Genomic DNA, 23,429 nt, shown 5'->3' on the forward strand with positions numbered 1-23,429 from the left:
ACTAGGAACTCTCATTGTAAACCAACTAGGATTCTAGCTTCCTGACTATATAAAGGAGGGCAGGGCACCTTGGATCGGGAGTTCAACAGAGCAATTGTACGACACAATGCTTCATAATCAATCCAATGCAAAGGCTAAACACCGACTGGACGTAGGGCTGTTACTCGATCTACGATCGAGGGCCTAAATCAGGATAAATCGACTGTCTCTTACGTTAACCATCGAGTTCTGCATACGCTAAAACCCGAACATACTGCCCCAGGTTGCTACCGTGGGATTAGCCTACCTCTAATTCCTATCACAAGACTTCCTCCAACTACAACAAGACACACAGGAACTACGAAACATACCCGAGGGCTGCTCTACTTCATAAACTACCATGTTAGTGATCACGAAGGTTTCAACAGAATGTTCAATGGATAAAAGCAAGCACTCCGGAAGGGTATTTATAGATCAAAGGAGCGGTACACATGGACTAGGAGTATCAACAAAATAAGACTAACAAAGAACACAGTGAAAAGACAGGACTTAATAATGAAAGACTCAGGCGAGAGGGAACAGTACTCGAAGACGGGCATATTCGGAAGAATATACCAACATAGTACAACCCGTGAACAAAAGGAATTCAAACTCAACCACCACCATACAACTACATCTGACAACAGCAGACTACCAGAGAATATGCCAAAACCCTGCTTTCGAGTTCTTCCTGAACAAAACAACCCGGATATATGCTCGGGGGCTGTAAAAGGAGAGGTATACAGTTCTATTAAACAACTCAGATTCAAGACCCTCTAACTTTTTGTTCCAAATAGCAAGAGGCTCGGGGGCTACACTCAGTGAGTGCACTTTTTTCTCCAAAAAAGCACACACCACTCAGAATGTTTCTTCAAGACAGACGGCGTCAGGGCCACAAGACAAAAAGAACCTAAACACAGGTACAGGACCCACAGGATACCCCATAAGGAAGGAAGAAGACCTAGTCCAATTAGGATTCTTCTCCTGTAATCTTAGTAGTAGTATTACTCTATAATCCTACTAGGAACTCTCATTGTAAACCGACTAGGATTCTAGCCTCCTAACTATATAAAGGAGGGCAGGGCACCTTGGATCAGGAGTTCAATAGAGCAATTGTATGACACAACGCTTCATAATCAATCCAACGCAAAGGCTAAACACCGACTGGACGTAGGGCTGTTACTCGATCTGCGATCGAGGGCCTAAACTAGGATAAATCGACTGTCTCTTGCGTTAACCATCGAGTTCTGCATATGCTAAAACCTGAACATACTGCCCTAGGTACCTCCGTGGGAGGCTATCGGTGGTCAAACATCGACAGCTGGTGCGCTAGGTAGGGGTTCTCGGTGCTTTGCGTTCGAGAGCTCGGTGGACCTCGATATCAACGCCATATTCTCAGACTCAGTGGGATCAACATGCATCTCCAATGACGCTGTCCGCAACAACTCTGCTTTTTCCATGGAGATTCTGGTTGTATCCTTCATCGCTGACTCATCGATAATATCGTCAACATCAACTCAAGATCAACACGGCTGGCTAAATATCCATCTACTCAGACCCGATCCATCTAGCAGAATTTTGCTTGAGATGATAACAGCGCATCTATAGCGCCACTCATATATTATACGGGAACCTTACATCAGCACGAGATCAGCATGGCTACAATAGCTCAGACAATCGTACTTCGGCGGACTGCAATGACACGGCAACGTTCTCCTCTACTGAATCCATCTTGACCGAGTTCGACTCTGACTTCTCCCAAGTCCGGCTGATATCAGAGTCATACTCGAGTCCAACCACTAAGCTTCTGGCTCATGATCGATTTCAACCCGGACAAGGCAGTACATGCAGCGTGCTCTAGACCTAGCATCAAATTGGGTCAAGCAACGATCCATCCAAACCACCAAGTCTAGCTACTTTTAACTACTCGGACAAAATTACTCTGCCATGATGAACAACAACAGCTCTATGACTACATCAACTATGATGATTTCCGAGCACTCGATGACGGCTTCTGAGCACTCGACGATGAGTTCCAAAGATCACCCACACGAGCCAGGAGTACCTAAGCCGCACGAACGCAACAAGCCAAGATCAACTCAAATACGGAAACCTCTGCAAGAACAATACAGATCAACTCGGCTGATGGGCCTGACCAAGAAGTAAAAACACACGGCCAACAATTGAAAAAAGACCACGACATATACATGTATATATATGCATCTATGAACAAGCAAGCCACGGGATCAAGATATATGAAGAAGCTTTGTCTTGCATATATGCGTATATGGATTAAGGCATACAAAGTTTTGTGACTGGCACGCACCTACCGTCGAGTTCAGCTCCATGAAAGAAGGCGTATCAAGACAAGCACGGAACTTTGTCATGACCAATCAAGCAAAACAGTTAAGGAAGCTACACCGAGTTGTTCAACTACATGCACATGATGACAACAACTCGGCTCAATCAAAAATAATCAACCAGCACGTGAGAAGAAGCAAGCAAGGCCAAGCTGGCCAAGAAGCAAGCCATCCGACGGGAAGCAAGTAGGCCACTACAACAACCCAGTAATAGTGCAACACTCTCCGAGTAGTCCACAACGACGACGGATTCTGGCTACCACTACAACAACCCGCCGACTCTGCCTACGCTCGATGTAACAACGAACAACTACTCGGATGCTACGCCAACTACTCGGCTGCACATTCGACTACTTGGCTGCACATTCGACTACTTGGCCACGCCGACCGACTACCTGGCCACGGTGAACGACAACCCGGCTATGGTAATCAACTACTCGGCTGCAGCGATCGACAACTCTGCCATGAACCAAGCTAAGTGATGCTTTAATTTTTTACATTCCGGATATTATTCATATGCCTCTGTGGCCATATCATCTTCCCTTAACGGCTGTTAATTTTCTCGGATAGTAAGCCTTAATTCATGAAGCTTGTTTTCTCGAATGGATGGTCACGTCAAAGAACCTCTGAACCATATGGGTGGTCACATCAAAGAACCTCTGAACCATATGGGTGGTCACGTCAATGGACCTCTGAACCATACGCGAGATTCAAGTGCTTAAACGTAATAGGCTACTACCCAGGAAATTAACTGACCTAGCAAGGGAAGATACAAAAAATCATCATGCAAGCAAACATAGTGCTCTAAGTCTTCTCTTAACGGTTGCTAAAGTCCTCAGGTAGAACATGCCTTAATCTGTGAAGCTTGTCTACTCGAATGGATGGTCACATCAATGAACCTCTGAACCATACGCGAGATTCAAGTGCTTAAACGTAACAGGACACTACCTGAAGAATTTGCATGGCCTAGCAAGAGCAAGACACAAAAAAAATTTATATGCATTTTATGATGCCGGGGCCCGCCCCTGATTAATTATTCAAATATGGGACATGCTCCCGACTTCATATCCGGAATGTCATTTACAACATATTTATGTTTAACATGTAGGGGAGCTACATCTGTACCATGAGATCAGGAAAAACACGCTCCTGAGAGCTAGTCCAGAAACAACCTGGTTTGATCAAAAAAGAACCCCGACAAGGTGCGGTAAGAACCAAGACAAACGCTTAGAAAGAACCCGGATCGATCAGAAAACAACCCCGAAGAGTACCAAGACAAATTCAGAAAGAACCCGGATTGATCAGAAAACAACCCGGATAAGGGGGGCTACATCTGTACCATGAGATCTGGAAAAACACGCTCCTGAGAGCTAGCCTAGAAACAACCTGGTTTGATAAAAAAAGAACCCCGACAAGGTGCAGCAAGAACCAAGATAAACGCTTAGAAAGAACCCGGATCGATTAGAAAACAACCCCGAAGAGGTGCCGCAAGTACCAAGATAAATTCAGAAAGAACCCGGATTGATCAGAAAACAACCTGGATAAGGTACATACAAGTTCAGAAAGAACCTGGATGAAGTGCAAACAACCCGGATAAGGTACATACAAGTTCAGAAAGAACCTGGATGAAGTCCAAACAACCTGGAAGAGGTACATCAAGAACCAGAGAAGTCTAGAAATGACCTGGATGAATAAAAACAACTCGAAAGAGCATCACGGCTTAGTCAAACACTAAGCTCGGGGGCTCAGCATTCGCTTCAACTACGCCCGGGGGCTCGAATTCAAGGATGAAAGACCAAGAATACAAGTACTCAAGACTACAACGAAGACAACACATCAAGACCATTCTTCCGATTTCTATTCTAAAGAAAAGTACTTGGAGAAGGCTCGGGGGCTGTGGGATACATAACCCCAAAATTTTTTTGAAGACAAGAATCTGGACCCTCCAACTTTTGCAAGCAAAAGCAAGAGGCTCGGGTGCTACACTCAGTGAGTGCAATTTTTACGAAAAATTGCACCCACCGAAAAAGAACTCGGAGCAACCAAGAAGACTAAAAGGACCCTCTAGCTTCTTGTCCCAACATGCAAGAGGCTCGAGGGCTACACTCACTGAGTGCACTTTTGTCCAAAAGTGCACATCAGCCGAAGAAAAGACAAAGAAGACCATCTCAAGGTTTCACTTCAGAAGAACCTGGAATGGATTTACAACAACTCAACGAAGACCAAGAAAAACAAGAAGGCTTCTGAAGCTCATCCATGAAATGCTTGGGGGCTTGTCGATACGGGACCCATGGGGTTTCCCATGGAGAAGAGAGAAGAAGACCTAGTCCAACTAGGATTTCCTACATGTAATCCTACTAGGACTAGTTATACGTAATCCTACTAGGATCTCTACTTTGTAACCGACTAGGACTCCCGCCTCTCCTGGACTATATAAAGGAGGACAGGGGTCCCTAGATCGGCACCTACACATAACCGATAGAACTCACAACCACAACATACCTCGCAACGCAACAAATAACGCAGGGCGCAATATACTATCCACACCAGACTGGACGTAGGGCGCCGTGACTTTCCGGCGCGCCGAACCAGTATAAATCGTTGTCTCCCTGCGTTTACCATCGAGTTCCTGCAAATGCCGATACCCCTCCGAACAAATCACCGTCCCGGGTACCCTATGACGGGTTGCCGGTGGTAAAACATCGATAGAGGATACCCCGCAAGGAAGGAAGAAGACCTAGTCCAATTAGGATTCTTCTCATGTAATCTTAGTAGTAGTATTACTTTATAATCCTACTAGGAACTCTCATTGTAAACCGACTAGGATTCTGGCCTCCTGACTATATAAAGGAGGGCAGTGCACCTTGGATCGGGAGTTCAACAGAGCAATTGTACGACACAATGCTTCATAATCAATCCAACGCAAAGGCTAAACACCGACTGGATGTAGGGCTGTTACTCGATCTACGATCGAGGGCCTGAACCAGGATAAATCGACTGTCTCTTGCGTTAACCATCGAGTTCTGCATACACTGAAACCCGAACATACTGCCCCGGGTATCCCTGTGGCAGGCTATCGGTGGTCAAACATCGATAGGAAGCATTGTCTTTACTTATATTAGCTTAAGCTCCAACTCTCAACCTCATATTTGTACTGAATGCCATATAGAGCGACTTTGCTGTAAATTTGGATCTGAATTCCATATACAGTGACTTTGCTACCATCACCTATCTCTGTAGGTTCCCTTCTTCTTCCCTTCATTTTAATATTGACCGAATGATTTCCATGTTTTATTTGGCTTCTTTGAAAATCATTTTTTGGATCTGAAGATAATTGTCACTTACGGCTGAAGGAAGTGTAAGAATTTTTAGGTGTGTGATCAGATTGCCAAAACAATGAATTTGGAGATTATTGTAATGTTCATTTATTCTGTACAACATAAATGAACCCCAATATAGTATCAGGTTGTTTTGTTCTTTGACTGATGGTTTATTTGGTGAACTGAAGTAAATAATCAGATTTGCTTTAGTTACAATATTCCTGGTTTTATAGATATAGCGGGTTAGATCTTGCTTTCTCAGCTTTATTGTCATCCTGTGTGGTCATCACTGCTTGTAGTGCTCTCTATGGTCACTTTTTTAATTCAGAGACGTTGGACAAGCAATCAACTATATTGTTTTACTGTATACTTAACAAGATTTCTCATGAATCGTTATATTTTTCTTGTTTTGGCTGTAGGATATGGAGATGAATGGATGTGTAGCAGCTACTGTGTATTGCTGTCTAAGGGCTTGTAGGAAGTAATTACTAAACTTCTATCTATTTCCTATATGTTAGTTGCATGAACTATAGCACTATAACTTGGGTCTGCCTTATTTTGCGAGGCCTTTAGAATGTACTATGTTACATGAAAATGATGTTAATAAAGTAATAAACTCCCAAGGTGTTTTTATAATGGACTATGTTGTAATGATGGACTTTTGTGAATTACGACTTGTGATGATGTTCTAAATAATGGTCTTGTGTTTGTGGATGTATATATGTATATTTGTGGCGGTCAGATTCGAATTTGAATTATATATATATGTGGTCAGATTTAAATTTGAATTATTTATTTTTTTGCTGGAAAATCCACTGTAGGGGCGGTTCTTGATTGAACCGTCCTTACAAATACACACAGCAGGGGCGGCTGGTGATACAGCCGCCCTTACAGAAGTCCACTACAGGACCAACTGATATTACCAACCGCCCCTATAGAGGGCACTGCAGGGCGGCTGAAAACACCAGCCGCCCCTACAGAGGACACTGCAGGAGCGGTCAGAAAACCGCCCCTATAGAAACACCCTTTGTAGAAACACCCTAGAAAGGACGGCTGGTGCAGCCGTCCCTACAGAGACTCTAAAGCCGCCTAGTGTATACTACTAGTACACATCAGCCGGATCCAGTTCTAGATTGCTGAGACACGTGGAGTGCTAGCTACTCCTCTTCACCATTTTCTCGCTACTTAAATCGAGAAGCTTGCGTTACTGTGCTTGTGTTGGTTTATATATAGGAGCGAGCGAGTAGGATCGGATTAACAAACCCTTGCCAGCTGTTGGGAATGAGGAATTTGGGATGGGCGGGTGCATGCATCTATCATCTACTACTACGGCCTTGATTGATCAATGATCATATATAGGCACACGTGGCACGTGGAAGAGGCAGCTGATGGAGCTCCTCGTCGATCATCCGCGACTTGGCCATATGGTAGCGAGGTCGGCCTCGGCGTCCTTGATGAGCGCGTCCAGCTGGTCCAAGTCGTCGTCGTCGTCGTCTTCTTCTTCTTCCAGCATTAGCATGGCCAGGAATTCGTTCTCCACCTTGGTGTCGTCGTCCAAGGACCAGCAGCAGGTGGTGGTCGTGGTGGGGCCGGGGGGCCCCGGCGGCCGCTTGCCGTCCACCTCGTCGTCGTCGGTGGTGAGCAGGTAGTCGGACGGCGGGCGGCGCCTGGAGATGGTGCCCTTCTCGATGGTGATGAAGCCAGAGGACGAGAAGTCGCCGTCGCCGTCCGCAGCCTCAGCTGGGCCCTGATGCTGACGATTCTGCTTCGTCGTCGTCCGCAGCACTGGTGGGCAGCAGCCGGTGAGGGGGAGGGGCAGCCTCAGGCAGCTGCGCAGCAGGCTGCAGCCTGTCCCTGTCCCTGTGGTGGTGACCAGCAGCCTGTGGTGCAGGGTGAGAGAGAGCACGGCACCGGCGGCGGCTGTTGCAGCAGTGGTAGTGCCGCCGACGCCGAGCACGAAGCTGAGGACGCTGGGGGAGGGACAGGGACGACGCAGCTGCTCTGCCAGGTTGAGAGTGACACTGGCAATAATACGAGCGGCGGCGGCGGCGGGGTCCTGCTGGTCGCTGCAGGTGGCGGCCATGGTGACCGTGACCACGACGGCGTCGATGCTGTTGATGGGTGCGCAGTGCAGGAGGAGCACCTGATGGTGGAAGTCTGCCACGCCCGCCCTGCACACTGCCACTGCCGCAGCAGGAGCAGGAGTAGAGGTGGTACTCAGCTGGATGCGGCGGCCCTCCGTGGCGTCTGGCAGACCGGCCACCTGCTGCGCCTGCAGGCACAGCATGGCCACCGCCTCCGCCTGGTGGCTATTCGCCGGCTGCTGCTGCTGCTGCATTATATTGATGATGAGATGAGACTGGGGTCTGGAGAGGAGGCTGGCTGGCTGGCTGGAGACTGATGGATGATCGATGGTGGATCGATTATTATGTTTGGATCGGAGTCGGAGGCACATATCATCACATGCATGTGCTCCGTACGTCTCTCTCTCCGTCGTCGGTTTGGTTTGGTGCATTTGCATGGAAAGGAGAGGCGGATGAACGGAATATATGGTGGATTGCGCCGCGCCGGCCTTGGATTTGGGCGGCGGCGCAACATGATCTGATGATATGATATATATATATATATATATATATTCTGATGCATCGAGGAGAGGAAAGGAGCGAGACGTACGGACGATTGCACCGACCCTCCTCCTGGGCTCGATTGTTTATGGGCCGGGCCGGGAACGAACGAGCAGACCAAGGAGTGAGTCAAGTCAAACAAGCAAGCGCAGGCGCAGGCAGAGGCAGAGGCAGAGGCAGAGCAGCCGCCCGATTCCAGGGACGATTCCAGCGCTGCGTTGCGTTGCTTCAGCCCAGCCACTCCTCCAATCCCATCCAGTTGCACTTCCAAACGAAGAGAAGAGAAGAGAAGACAAGAGAAATCCAGTTCCTATCCAAACAAGAGATAGATCCAGATCTGCTGCTGCTAGGGTAATCGGCGAGGGGAGGTTGCAGCGACACCGATATCGCGGAATCAGATCCGATGGTGCGTCGCCGGAGCAGAGAAGGCGGCCGGGGCCGGAGCCTGAGCCTGGGCTGGCCTGCGTGCTGCCTCGGCTTCCTGCTCAAGCTGCTCGCCTTCCTCCAGGCCTTCGCCGCCGTCTCCGCCCTCCTCTACGCGGCATGGATGCTCTCGCGCTGGGCGCGCCACCACCAGCTCCACCTCAGCGACCTCCTAAGCTCGGACCTCTGGTTCCCGTCGCTCGTCATGGCGGCGGGGCTCTTCTACTGCCTCCTGCTCCTCGCGGGTTACCTGGCAGCCGAGATCAACACCGGATGCTGCCTCTGCTTCGTACGTCTGCAATACTACATACACTTTCTTCTTTTCTCATTTTTAGGTTATTTATTTATTTATATTACTTTTGGATTTGGAAACACCCCTGGACAGTACACCATCCCGGCCATGGCTATGATGCTGCTCGAAGCCGCTCTCGCCGCCCATCTCGCGCTCAACCAGCACTGGATTCAGGTTCCATTCATTCAATTTCTTTTTCTTTTTTAACAAATCTCAATTCTTTTTTCTTTCTTTCTTACTTGCTCACTCCGTATATGTACTCTAATACTCATCATCAATCAGGACCTGCCAGAGGACCGCACGGGAGAGCTCCACAACTTACTCTCCTTCATCCATAATAACCTCGACCTATGCAAATGGGCTGCTCTTGCCATCTTCGCCACGCAGGTCACCTCATCCCCTTCAATTATTCTCTTTCAGCCAGATTCTTCCACTTTTTTTATTATATAATATTAGAGTATTCCTATTACCATCCATACTCACTAGTCAGTACTGAATGCATGCTCTTGTTGCATTCATTATATGTCAGCATGTTTTGTAATTACAAACCATCTTCTTTTACCATGTTTCATTCATCTTCAGGCACTATCACTTCTCCTGGCTATGATTTTACGGGCCATGCTGTCTGCCCGGACCGTGGACTACGACAGCGATGAAGACTTTGTGGTTATACGGAGGCCACTCCTGGTTGCCCAAGCTCCTGCACCTTACCTCCCTACCACCGTTGATACCAGAGGTGCCTGTCCTGACCTCTGGAGCTCAACAATGAGACACAAGGTGACACCTGTCTCCCACTTCAACACTATAAAAAGGGGGCAGACCCAGTGCCGGAGGCTCCCACATGAGTGGGGTTTGGGGAAGAGAAAAACTGAGGCAAGCCTCCCCCCGCAAAATCTGCGGAGAGGCTGCTTTGAATCCGCACTATCTTTTGGATTATATATACAACAGAAACAGGAATGAACTAACACCAGAGATGCCGCAAGCTGAACATCACCTTCTCATCTAGTATTGTGCCACCACACTGACTTGGAGAAGCTTGACGACTCTGGCTAATTCATTTCGCTTTATTGTTCCACGAGATACTATTTCCCCCCCTGTGTAGACTATATATAGAGGATACCTAACAACCAAATATAATCCTTTAACATCGTGAAAGAGGCCAGCTCATCTCTAATCAAGTCAATAGATGTATGGAAACTAATATACTAGTAACCACATAATAATCTAACAGCTGTTGCACATGACATCTTAATCCTCATTTTCTTGACGTAGTTATAGTTGTTGGGCTTAGTTGTCCTGTGATAAACAACGTTGTTGATTTTCTATACAGTTCTGAGAGTTCTTTACCAACTAGATGTCTCAAGTTTGATGAGGAGTTTATAAATCATTAGTTGTATTCTGCAAGTTCTTTTTTTCTCAAGCAAAAGAAGTAGCTCCACTTCATAGATTATCTATGATAGTTCACATTCAATTTATCCGTTCTTCAAATCTCTGTATCTCCGAACTACAAAAGTTTCCTTATCACCCACCTTCATTATTGATTAGATGTCTACCCTACTAGTCATTATTAGCATGGGGTACAAAATAAAAATAGAACCAGAAGTCAAGCTTGTCTTTGCAGTCAAAGTGCTCGTGCTTCTCTACAGGGCATCAGTTCATTGGTTTGTCTAACTCCATGACCATGTGCAATACTGCAATTTAAACACACTGACACACAGCACCACGATAGAGTACACCCATTGTAGAACTAGATCCGCAGCTTCACAGGGCTGGGCAGATTCCTAGTGAGACATAGTAACATTTGAGTAAAGGTGGGGGCAGATAGAATTTCATCGGTGGATGAAGTTTTACAATCACAGGGATGATTAAATAGCTGTTTTGGACACAATGCTGATTTTCATCCTCTCCCTATCTTCCATTCTCCCTCTCCTTTTTGTGGCGGTGAGGCAGGGATGGCAGAGTGGGGAGGGAAGAACTCCGTCCCACACTCTCTCCCCCCTTTTTAAGCGAGCATACTCCCAGCTTCTTTTGCAGAAGAATTTTATTGACGATTGGTCTGTGGATGCACTACTACTGTGACTTGTCGCGTGCAGTTTGTCATCATTCCCTTGGTGTTACTTTACCTGTGTTGGACTATATATCCACTCTATCACTAGCCAATGAAAATGCTATGATGTCCAAAGATAATTCGTTAGATCTGAGGTGTTACACTCTATTTCTCTTTTCACGGGCTACAGAAAATTATTGCTTGCCCGAAAAATGATAATCTTTCTCTCTATCTATTCTGATGGACTAGTAACTAACTCACACATTTTTGCTGCCATCCAGTATGGCTTGAACACGAGCGACTACACCTACAACACACTGGATGCAAATGCAGCACCGCCTCAGTGAGTGGAGCAGTCACAGAGACAGATGAAGGAAGCATGTGTTTATTCAAAGCACCTGGTATTATGTACAGGTCCCTGGCCTGGCGTTCCTGGCGTATTGCTTGTAACCGTTTCCAATTTAATTGCACTTGGTTGATCTTGCGTTGCACTGTACCGTGTCACCTGTTGATTGATATGTGTATATTTGTGGTTATGTGGGCGCTGTGCATATGTGGGGTTTTACGTTTTTGCATCATCGTGAACTGGCTTTTGGCCAAAAGTTGTTTGTCGAGCCTGGGGATGATATGCACTGCAGGTAAAGTTCTGTGTATTTTTCCCCCCCGGAAGAATACTGCAGGCAAAGTTCTGTAACCTTTGTGCATAATATCTATGATTAAGGGTCAGAAGCTGAACTTTGTTACTCCTGTGTTGCCAGTTTGTCTGTCTTGCCAGTTTAGCAAGTTTATCAGCTGCTTTTGTTACCTTGTTGGTCGCCCTTGTTTTATCATCTTGATTACCTAGTGTCTAATTCGTTGAGTGGTGGCAACAAATTCAGCCAAGGGTCAATGGCCGGGCCAGTCAGTTGTTGGGTTGCCAACCAATGAGAGAATTGACTTTGCGTCATGACTTACCATGAAACTCCATTGGAAATGTTTCGTTTCATATATATATATATATGCTATGTTAAGCCTACGATGATGAAACGCGTCCACGTATCGAGGGTGTTCTATTTTATCACCTTAGGCAAATAGACATGGCACTCTTGGAACAATGAAATGAGTAAAATTGACCACTGGGAACGGCCTAACTGCCATGCTTATCCTTACGAACACCAGACTGATGGACATTACATGCACGAGAACACCCAAAAAAGCATCTTGCGATGTGTGCAGCATCGGAAAAGCCAGAATAAAAAGCAGAGTTTGCAAAACAAAGGATTTATGGTTCTTACACCGCTCCATTTCTTCATAACGCGTCATTGTTTCCAACGCAGAAAAGCCTCAAAACTGGAACTCGAAAAAAGCTCATACAGGGCAAAACTTTAGAAAAACGCAGGTTTGGCATGTTGAGCCTCCTGCAAACAGGCAAGTCGGGGTCCTGTTATTTCGCATGTTGTTTTAAGATATACGCAGGTGCATAGCATCAGGGGAATTTGATCGGTTCTGGCTGCAGTGCCTTCTTCACTAGCTCTGACTGCTCCTGCACATGAACCGACAGGAAGCCTGTTGCTGTAGCAGCTGAAGGTGCTCTGCCCACATACTTGATGTCTTCAAACGAACCCCGCCCAAGAGCCTTCATGGCAGTAAACAGCCGAGGACAGATGTAGCTGTATGCACCCATGTTCATGGGCTCCTCCTGGCACCACACAATCTCCGCATCTACATCGTTCAAACATGACAGTCAAGAACAGTTCATAATGTGCTCAGAATAAACAGAGCTCCATAACATCTTTGATAATGGAAACTATCATTTCGGAAAAATATTAAAAACTAAAGGAAAACCTCACGTACTTGGGTATCTCTTAAGCTCTCTTTGGATAAGGTCATACGGGAATGGGCAAAGTTGCTCAACTCTGCAAATTGCAACATCACCACGCTCGGACTTCTTACGCTCTTCGTCAAGTTCATAGTAAACCTGCAATGCAACAAATTGTTCATATTGTCCCCAACCACTAATTTGTTTGATTTTATTCAGAAACAGGCATACTTACTTTCCCAGAACATAAGATAAGACGGTTGATACCCTCTTCGACTTGCTTGTGATCATTACGGTCCTTTATCAGTCGCTTGAAACGTGTTCCCTGCTTATCAAATCCTAGATGGCCTTCAACATCATCAAACTCTGAAAGATTTGACTTGCAATCCTTGTGCCTAAGCAGGTTCTTAGGGGCTGTTACAATCAGTGGCTTCCGGAACTCCCTATGTATCTACAGCCCCACCCCAACAGTAGGCAACAATAGAAAGAATATAACATGTGAGCAAACTGCAAACCAAATGCTAGAATGAGAAAAACAAACTGCACAATAAGATAAGCTGACCTGCCGACGCAACAAATGAAAATAATTTGCAGGAGTTGTCACATTCACAACTTGCCAGTTACACTCTTGTATTTGCTTGCGAAGTGTTGGTTCCATCTCAGGTATGACAAAAGGATTATCATCACTCATCTGGCGCAAAACAATCATTATAGCAGTCTCAAGTAAGCAGTTAAACTCAAGTAAGCAGTTAAACTCAAGTTCTAGTCTCCAGACAAGCAGAAGATCTGAATCATTACCAAAAGGAAATGAATTTACTGTGCACTTGCATGACATGACTATTGATTGCCACACAAAAAAGAATTGTGCGGACGCATCAAAAGTTTAAAACTGCATCATTTCTTATCAAAATGGTTTCAAGAGAAAAACAAACATCTCACATTAGAGGATTCATAATACTGTAGACCCACACGGGAAAACATGATTTGTATGGATGCACAAAAATTACATGGTTTCTTTCAAAATAGTTGGATAAAAAACAACAAAAATATATAGAACAAGGATGCAAAAAAAGGACTGCTCAACACTGATGTGATGGCTGAACAACACCAATAACGAAAACATGGCTCCTGTGAATTACCTGAAGGAAGCGCTCCAAGCGGGCACTGGAATGCTCAGGACCTTGGCCATCATAACCATGAGGCAGCAGAACAACAAGGCCAGTTTGCCGCAACCATTTTGCCTCGCCACTGCTCAAAAACTGGTCAAACATCACTTGTGCACCATTGGCAAAATCGCCAAATTGTGCTTCCCAAAGAACCAATGAATTAGGGTTCTCCATGGAGTAACCCAATTCAAACCCAAGAACAGCAAACTCTGAAAGTGAACTGCAAACAGAGTAATACATAACATAAGGGAAAAAAACTTCTCACTGAAATGACAGATAAGAGATTTGGTACATCCATAAGCAAACTTACCTGTTGCTAACAGTAAACAGCTCCTCACTTTGATTCATTGCAACATGGTCAAGTGGGCAGTACTTTGCTCCAGTTTCCTGATCATGCAGAACTGCATGCCGATGGCTGAAAGTTCCTCTTTCCACATCCTGTCCACTTAGCCTAACATGATTGCCTTCCACTATAAGTGTTGCAAAGGCCAGGGCTTCTGCAACAGCCCAATCAATTCCTTCACCACTCTCGATCATAGCTGCACGCAGGTCAAAAATCTTCTTCACTGCTCTGTGTGGTTTGAAGTTTTCAGGCAGTGTAGTAATTGCCTGTCCTACACGTTTCAGTATCTCGGGCTTCACCCTGCATAGAAGGCATTTTCAACATCTAATAGTTGAACAGAAGACAATAAAGTGAAATCAACACAGTGTTCTTACCCAGTGTTGCGAACACGTGATATTTGCTCTGGTGACTTAAAGCCAGTCCAGTAAGCTGAGAGCCAATCCCTCTTGTTGGGAACATAGTCTTTGCTCTTTGCAAACTCTTCATTCAAGATTCGGTTCACCTTGTCATGGATCCTCTGGACATCTTCTTTTGAGACTTCACCCGTTCCGAGCAGTTTCTGCTCATAAAGCTTCAATGAGCTGGGATGGTTCTTAATGACCTGTCACAGATAATGCTCATCAGGGTCCAGCAATGCGCTAAGCATATTCAGAATGGAGGGGGAAAGGGAGAGAGAACAGGATCAGAGGCTTTTATTTCTTTTGTAAGTTCTATACAACCAACTTAATTAGCTTTCCTCCAAGAAACAGCATAAGAATTTGGACAATGAGTTAACAGAAATATATGCGCAAGCACAGCCAGCTTATAAAAATATAGAGTGAACAAGAGCTGCAAATGTATCAAGTGCCAACTTATGGGAAAATGGTAAAATAACATACAAAAAACAATATTGAACCAGTATTAGTAGGGTTACCTGATACATCTTTGGCTGTGTGAAGGAGGGTTCATCGATTTCGTTATGCCCGAAACGGCGGTAGCAAATCAGATCGACCACCACATCAGAGTGAAAAGTCTGGCGCCACTCAGCTGCAAGCTCACAAACACGAACAACAGCCTCTAAATCGTCGCCGTTTACATGGAATATAGGAACATTCAGGGCTTTGGCGACATCTGTGCAGTACTGGGAGGACCTGCCAGCTCTTGGATCAGTCGTGAAGGCAACTTGGTTATTGACAACAATATGAATGGTTCCACCAGTAGTGTAGTTTGGGAGGGCACTTAGATGGAGCGTCTCATAGACGACACCCTGGCCAGCAAAGCTTCCATCTCCATGGATCAGAATACCCATGTTCTTTGTCCTGTCAGCATCATTGGAGTAGAACTGCTTAGCGCGTGTCTTGCCAATGACAACAGGATCAACGGCTTCCAGATGGCTGGGATTGGCGACCAAGGACAAGTGGATCCTGTTGCCGCCTCGAGTTGGGCGATCATAGGAGGTACCCAGGTGGTACTTGACATCACCGGTTCCGGTGTAGAGACCGTCCTCACCTTCAACAGGCCTTGTGCCGCCAGTGAACTCGCTGAATATCTGAGACAGTGGCTTGCGAACAACATTACCAAGGACATTGAGCCTTCCCCTATGCGGCATGCCGATGACAATGTTCTCAACGCCGAGGTCAGCAGCCCTATCGAACATCTCCTTCATGCCAGGAATGAGTGTCTCGCCACCCTCAAGGCCAAACCTCTTGGCAGTGGCCCACTTGGTGGCTAGGAAGTTCTCGAACTGGGTGCTCCAGATAAGCCTGTCAAGCATGACAAGGCGGCGGTCCTTGTTGTATTCCTTGGGCTTGGCAGTCTCGATCTTTTCCCTGAGCCAGTTGCACTTGTCCCTGTCGGGGATGTGCATGTACTCGTAGCCGATGGGTCCACAGTATGCCTGCTGGAGCTTGCTGAGGATCTCACGGAGGGTGAGGACGGGGCGGTTCTCGGAGAGGAAACCGGACATCCTCCAGACGCCGAGGAAGAACTCCCTGTCGAGGTCAGCGTCTGTGAAGCCGTAGAGGCCGAGGTGGAGGTCTTCGGGGACGGCTCTTTCGTCGAGGCCGAGGGGGTCGAGCTTGGCCATCATGTGGCCGTTGACTTGGTAGGCCCTGACGAGGAGGAGGAGCTGCATGCTCTCCTGGATGGTCTGGCCGGAGACGCCGGCGGAGGGAGAGGCCTGGGCGACGAAGTTGCGGAAGAAGTTGTCCCATGACTCGTCGACGGAGGAAGGGTCGGCCTCCCAGGCCCGCTGGAGCTCCTCGAGGTAGACGCTGCTGGTGCCGTCGAGGAAGCTGTCAGAGAGGCGCGAGAGCGGGACGGCCCGGGGCACGGGGGCGGTGGAGCGGGGCCGCAGAGCGGTGGAGTGGAAGCCGCGGCCGCATCGGGTGGCGGCTGGCGACGCGCGGCTGGCGAGGCTGCGGCGGAGGGCGAGGCGGGCGGCGCCCGAGGCGGCGCGGAACCACGTCATCCCCCTCCCTCTTTCCTTGCCTTGAGGGGACGAACGGCGCAAGTCCCCGTCTCAGCCGCCGGGGAGAAGAAGGCCGACGTGATGAAGGTGGCGCCCGAGGAGAAGACGGCGAGGACACCGGATAGATCCGGCGCGCGACCGGTCGGAGCCCGAGCTGCAGCGGCGGGAACGGCGGGATGGCGACTTATGTTAGGGAGGGAATGTAAATTACCTTGGATCGGATCCGCGGCAAACCTAACAGGAGGAGGGAAAGGGATTCCGCGCCGCCGCCGCCGCCGGCGACTTATGTTAGGGAAAGGGACAGGTGCAGGGACGACGATGAACAAGGGGAAACAAGAAGTGAATGGAATACGACTTTTTTATTCGATCGATTTGATTTGGTTTGATGAGAACGAAAGAAAAAAAAGTGAGATGAGAACGGTTGGGTTTATTTATTTATTTATTACCCCTCCGTTCTTTAATATAAGCCATATAGTTTTTAGCATCAATATTAACGCACGGCTTGGGGAAAAAAAAGAAAAATCAGGCCATCTTCTGTCTCCTAATCAGATTGTTTTCTAAATCTAAGGGATTGGTTGGAGCATGTGCTATGTACGGTGGGAATGTTTCCTAACTAATCAGCGTGGGAGCTGATACGTACCTATATTTTGAAATTTTCTTTAAAAATCTATATAGCTTATATTAAGGAACGGAGGGAGTAGTATTTTTTAGAGAAATTTATTAATAGTTTATTATATTATTATTAACTACTCTTTGTTTGACTTTTATATGGGGTGGGTCTCAAACCCTCCCCTATCTTCTTAGACCACGCAGCCGTCTCCATCCTACCTTATTTTTGGGACTACCTACATATAAGAGTTTATTGTTCGTTGTCTTCCACATTTTCAACCATGATATAAACAAAAAAAGAAAAAGAAAAAGTAGCGCATGTACGTCCTGAGTGGATTTCATCCAAGATTTTCTTTTCTTTATCTATTGGAACACATTTAAGCAGTACTCCTGATGATGATGTTCTTTTGTATAGTTTGTCTCCCACCAGAACGTAATTTTTGCTTCTTCGTACAACCCGGGTTGCTTCTGTTTTGTCTTCGGGTAGTTTCTTCTCTTTGACAAACTCAATATATGTTTGTCTCCAATCATTTTGTATGACCATGATTTGTCTTGACTGGTCTGGTTCTTCTGCTTGATCTATTTATATTGGATCTGTTGTTTCCTTCTCTTTTTCTGTGTTCCCGAGTTGTTTGATGGATGGAGCTATGAGTTCTTCTAAAAATATACCAGGTGGTACTTTTGCTCTATCTGATCCTAATTTGGCTAGCACATCTGCTGCAACGTTGGAATCTCTTAGTACATGATGGATTTCGAGCCCTTGGAAAATTTTCTCCAATTTTCTGACTTCTGCACAGTACGCATCCATATTGTCTTTTGTACAATCTCAATCCTTGTTGACTTGATTGATTACTACAGCTGAATCACCGTAGATGAGTAGTCTTTTGATCCCGAGTGAGCTTGCCACTCTTAGACCGTGTATTAATGCTTCATATTCTGCCTCATTGTTAGTTGCCTGTCAAAGTATTTGTAGCACATACTTTAACTGTCTCCCTTCTGGTGATATGAATAGTACTCATGCTCCGGCTCCTCCTACCTTTAGGGAACCGTCAAAATACATTTTCCAATGATCAAGTATTGGTTCGGGTTCTTTTTGACTGATTTCTGTCCATTCAGCAATGAAGTCGGATAACGCTTGAGATTTGATTGCTGTTCTTGGTTTGAAGTCTAGGTTGAGAGCACCGAGTTCTACTGCCCATTTTGATATCCGACCTATTGCATCTTTATTGCGTAGAATGTCTTGGAGTGGAAAATTGGTTACCACTGTAATCTTGTGTTCATGAAAATAATGTCTCAGCTTTCTTGATGATATCAACACTGCATAAAGTAGCTTTTGCATGTGCGGGTATCTCACTTTTGATTCTGTTAGTACTTCACTTATGTAATAGACTGGTCTCTGCACTTTGTATGCGTGTCCGGGTTCTTCCCTCTCAACCACAATTGTTGTGCTGACAACGTTCTTGGTTGCTGTAATGTATAGCATCATGTCTTCTTTGCCTTTTGGTGGTGTCATTACTGGTGATGATGCCAAATACTCTTTTAACTTTTGGAATGCTTCTTCTGCCTGTTCTGTCCATTCAAAATTTCCTGCCTTTTTCAATAATTTGAAAAAAGATAGCCCCTTTTCTCCTAGTCGGGAGATGAATCTGTTGAGTGCTGCCATGCACCCTGTAAGCTTCTATATGTCTTTAACTTTCTTTGGAGGTTTCATATCCATGATAGCTTTAACATGCTTTGTACTTGCTTCAATTCCTCGGTTGCTGACTAGAAATCCGAGTAGTTGTCCCGACAGGACCCCCAAAACACACTTTGTGGGGTTTAGCTTCCACTGCCATGCTTTTAATTCTTGAAAGTCTCCTCAAGGTCTTCTATCAATGATTCGGGTTCTTTTGTCTTGATTACCACATCGTCAATGTATGCTTCTGCGTTCCTTCCGACTTGATTCCCTAAACAGGTTTGAATTGCTCTTTGATATGTTGCCCCTGTATTTTTTAGCCCGAAAGACATTGATTTGTAGCAATATGCCCCAAAGGGTGTAATGAACGATGTCTTGCTTTGGTCTTCTTCTCTTAAAGATATTTGATGATAGCCCGAGTAGCAATCCAGGAAGGATAATAGAGCCGATCCTGCTGTTGAGTCGATAATTTGATCAATCCTTGGTGGACCATACGGATCTTTTGAACAATTTTTGTCGAGGTCTGTGTAGTCAATGCACATGCGCCATTCTTTTGAATTCTTCTTCTCTACTAGGACCGGGTTGACAAGCCAATCCGGGTTGATTATTTCTCTGATGAATCCTGCTGCCATGAATCCTGCATCTATAGTGTGAACCTTTAAAATTTGATTTTGAGTAGAATATATAACTGTAGTTGTAAGCATGAGGTACAGAAATAAAAAACTTCCCCATGCACCGTGCAATACATGCACACCACCCTAATATCATATGCAAAGGATATTGCCAACTCCAATAAATCAAGAATAATGGCTAACATTTAAAGCTAACAGTCAGCTTGGCCACCATGGGGAGCACAACATAGAGTTATGGTTGAAGTGAATAGAGAAGGTCAGAATACCTTGTGTATCGCCCAAAAGAATCAGAAAGTAAGGGGCAACAACAGCTGAAATGTCCTGGACTGAAACACAGGAAGATTCGTTTAATAACATTATTCAATAGAGAGAGTTCTGGAGAATTGACTGATGCATCCTTGAGCTGATAAGATAAATCAGACAAACAAGAATTAAGCAAACCAATGGCCATTTGCCTACGAGTGGGTGTGGGTGTGCACTCAGCCCACCAACCTGGCTTGGCGCAGAAATAAAAAATAAGTTGGAAAGCATGTACCACACTCTGAGAGACCTTAGATGCCTCTGATAAATTCCTATTGGGTTTAGGTGCACATATAGGTGGTGGTTGTAGAGTGTTGTATGTATGCCTCATACTCAATTACTGTATTAATAAAAAAGAAGGCATAAGACAGATCAAACCACATTTGTATTGTTCTTGCCTTATCTGTCTACCAAACTGCCATCCCTATCAATTTGTTTTTCTCTCTTCTCAACCTTTCCTCTCATGCTCCTCAGTTTCCCTGCCCAAAAGATACTAATGTGCAACCACAATGTGCCAACCGAAGTCAGAAGATGCATAACACAAGGCACGATCTAGTAGTATAGTAGCACAAAAAGTCTCTATTTATCCCTACAACAACACACGGACTTGCTCAAACATCAAGGCAGAAACAATGCTCCGATCTTTACAGAAGAACAGAATACTAGAACCTGTGGTCAGTCTGTATTATGCATGCAACAAATTGGGCAAGGAATCGGCGGTCTCACCCGGCGGCGTCAAGGACATCCCTGGAGATCTTTTTTAGTGGCACCTTTGTACAGTTCCTCCAAGGTGCAAGCCAGCGGCCGCTCGATCGACGGCGCCTTCCTCTGAACCGGCGCGTAGGGGTAGGACAGCCCGGCGTTGTTGACGAGCACGCCGGCCGCGAGCCCCTCGCTGGAAAAGGAAGACGCGACGCGGTCCGAAGGGACGGCCGCGGTCGCGCTGTCACGGGGTAGGGGTCGCGCCGTCGGGAGATGGAGGGGATAGGGGAAGGGGAGGCGGGCGGTGGAGGGGTGGCCGCCGATGCCGGAGAGACGGCCGGCGGCTGCGGCGGTGATGGGGTGGTGGAGCTCATCGGGGCTAGGGTTGTAGGCGCAACTAGATCTAGCTGAGAGGGGGAAGAGGTGGGGGAGGTGGGCAGGGGCAGGGGGGAGGGGGAGGGGGAGGGGCCGGTGCCGGCGACGAAGTGAAGCCCGTCAAGCTATGGTTGGAGAATAAGGCAGCAGAGCCAGGTGTGCGACTGAAAAATGCAGAGCAAAACACCCACGGCCGGCCAGAAACTAAGTCATATATATAATAATAATAATATAAACTATAAACTGTTACAATACGTCGGATGACGTGTTTGTTTATATATATAGGAGTACGTAATAACTGTAATTAATAATAAAAAGAAATACAGATGGGCAGGCGAATGAATACTTGTTTAATGGAACAGAACACAACTAACATACGTATATTCCTAGTACAAATTACCGAATCAAATCAGCTGGATTATCTTTTGGGCGAAGCCACAAATAATATCTATTGTTCAATGCATCGTTCGGTCCAGAGATGTGACTATTTTTCTTCACCTTCCTAGCGACATCCTTAAATGTACGACCTCCACCCCATTTTGCGCCCCCTGCTAGGAACCACCGTATGACGAGCCTTGAGCTCGATCCCCAGTCGACCACAGAGAGCGCGTCGTCTGTGGTGAGGAACGTCTCCTTCTCCCAATTATCCCCCGAGAATGTCTCATCGATCTTTTGCAGACGCATGCCTTCCCCTATCATTATAACGAACCTGACAAGCCCGTCTTTGGCTTGTTCTTTAGGACTGATTATGTGGTTGTATGTTGCAAGCTGTAAGGTTGCATGCGTAGCAGAGTTTTTTTCCTAAAGGCACCAGTGGCATATTCACACGGCCGCCGGTAATCAAATCTCTGTAGTTCTCCTCTACGGGTAAGATGTGGGTTCCAGGCGGCCGGCCTTTAAAAACATCCTTATCTCCACTAAACTGGTACCACACATTGTCCCCATTACAGAAACCTATTATATACAAATCGTCTATCGCCATCGCCAACGTCACCTGCTCTTCCGGCGCTTCTTCCCCGACCTTGATATGGATATATATCCATTCAGGTGGGGTCTCGTAGAAGCCGCGCCGCCTAGGGCCCGTCACCGGTATTTGGTTGACACTTGGATGGTTGTAAGGAGGATTTCTGTTGGCGTAGTCGAGTACCAGCCGCATCAACTTAGTGCGGAGAACTTGAAATGTTTCAGTGCCAATGTCCCAGTAGACGTGGTGTATAGGAGCCGGCGGTGGAGGGGGTGGTGCCTGAGCTTGAGCAAATGCGGCTAGTAAAAATAAGGATAGCAAAAGCACTAAGTTGGGACGGCATGCTGCTGATTTATTGTTGGTGATCATCATGCCCTTAGCCCCTAGCTAGCTAGTGAACGATCGAGTAGCGAGGACGAGCATATATATAGTACTTTCTCTTTTACCTGCAAATGCATATGAAGCGAAACATAGATGATGCATTGTTTACTGGTACATGCCAACTAATACCAACCTGCCTACTACACACAACGCATGTGACTGACCTTCCAAACGTGCCTACTACAAGTGCCCGTCCTATGATTTTGAGGGTCCTCTGAAAAATTTATTGAAACGACCCATCTGCTAGGATGAAAATAGGTAGCCAGTTTTAGGTAGGACTGGTGGAGTAGAGAGCAAAATTTAGGTAGTACAAAAATTGGTAGCTACCCAAATACAGTTTTAGTAGTGTGTTTTAGGTAGTAGTGTTAGAGATGCTCTAACCCCTGCATAGATTGGGTTGGGACAGTCACATTGCAAGCCTCGCTCCATAGCTCGTTTCTACTACTATCCCGCTTCTGCCGGCGCGTTTCCGCCGTCTTCTAAATCTGCTGACGCACGTCGAAGCCTTCCCTTGCCGCTTCGTGACAGACACGACTATTCCCTCCATCCCAAAATAAGTGTCGTTTTGGGTTTTCGTGTCACAAGTTTGACTCGATTTGTAGAAAATATATGCAATATTTGTATCTCTAAATAAATTTGTTAAAAAGCTAGATCTAAATATTTTTTTCGATGATACTAATTACTTAGCATAAATATTAATATATTTTAATATATAGTTAATCAAAGATATTTCTCGGTAAGCGAGAACGATAGTTATTTTGGGACGGGGAAGTACGTTTGCCACTGGGCAAGGCGGCAAGCAATGCCAGGCAACAGCCGCGCGCGTCAATGGATTCAGTCCTGAGGGCTCCCGTGCGGTGCGGCTGCTCGCCGATGGCTCGATGCCTCTGCATGCCCTCTTTTATTTACTTTTCCATCTTATTATTCATTAGGATCATGCCCGTGCGTTGC

At 46.2% G+C, this 23,429-nt stretch overlaps 2 protein-coding genes and 1 pseudogene across 2 annotated transcripts; 1 reads left to right on the plus strand and 2 right to left on the minus strand.

Annotated features, from left to right (window-relative positions):
• Positions 1-8,504: 8,504 nt before the first annotated feature.
• Positions 8,505-11,620, plus strand: LOC136520156 (tetraspanin-18-like). Its single transcript, XM_066513584.1, has 5 exons — positions 8,505-9,034; positions 9,131-9,211; positions 9,320-9,424; positions 9,620-9,814; positions 11,366-11,620. Exons 1-5 carry the CDS (start codon positions 8,726-8,728, stop codon positions 11,429-11,431), a joined length of 756 nt encoding a protein of 251 aa, XP_066369681.1. The 5' UTR covers positions 8,505-8,725; the 3' UTR covers positions 11,432-11,620.
• A 698-nt stretch (positions 11,621-12,318) lies between these two features.
• Positions 12,319-17,195, minus strand: LOC136519974 (uncharacterized). The gene is made up of 8 exons (XM_066513378.1): positions 15,305-17,195; positions 14,766-14,992; positions 14,359-14,691; positions 14,022-14,268; positions 13,445-13,573; positions 13,118-13,333; positions 12,918-13,041; positions 12,319-12,785 (listed from the first exon to the last, which is right to left on the minus strand). The coding sequence occupies exons 1-8, from the start codon at positions 16,838-16,840 to the stop codon at positions 12,550-12,552; spliced, it is 3,048 nt and encodes a 1,015-aa protein (XP_066369475.1). The 5' UTR covers positions 16,841-17,195; the 3' UTR covers positions 12,319-12,549.
• A 4,334-nt stretch (positions 17,196-21,529) lies between these two features.
• LOC136524783 (ribosome-inactivating protein 3-like) lies at positions 21,530-22,469 on the minus strand (annotated as a pseudogene).
• Between the last annotated feature and the right edge of the window lie 960 nt (positions 22,470-23,429).

Source organism: Miscanthus floridulus, chromosome 18 (assembly GCF_019320115.1).
Source record: "Miscanthus floridulus cultivar M001 chromosome 18, ASM1932011v1, whole genome shotgun sequence".
In the NCBI taxonomy this organism is placed as follows: Eukaryota; Viridiplantae; Streptophyta; class Magnoliopsida; order Poales; family Poaceae; genus Miscanthus; species Miscanthus floridulus.

Coding starts and splice junctions, on each gene's coding strand:
- LOC136520156 (XM_066513584.1), top strand. CDS start 8,726: ATGGTGCGTCGCCGGAGCAGAGAAGGCGGCCGGGGCCGGAGCCTGAGC. Junction 9,035..9,130: donor CCGGATGCTGCCTCTGCTTC/GTACGTCTGCAA, acceptor ACCCCTGGACAG/TACACCATCCCGGCCATGGC. Junction 9,425..9,619: donor TTGCCATCTTCGCCACGCAG/GTCACCTCATCC, acceptor ATTCATCTTCAG/GCACTATCACTTCTCCTGGC.
- LOC136519974 (XM_066513378.1), bottom strand. CDS start 16,840: ATGACGTGGTTCCGCGCCGCCTCGGGCGCCGCCCGCCTCGCCCTCCGC. Junction 14,993..15,304: donor CACAGCCAAAGATGTATCAG/GTAACCCTACTA, acceptor TATCTGTGACAG/GTCATTAAGAACCATCCCAG. Junction 13,334..13,444: donor TTCATTTGTTGCGTCGGCAG/GTCAGCTTATCT, acceptor GTGGGGCTGTAG/ATACATAGGGAGTTCCGGAA.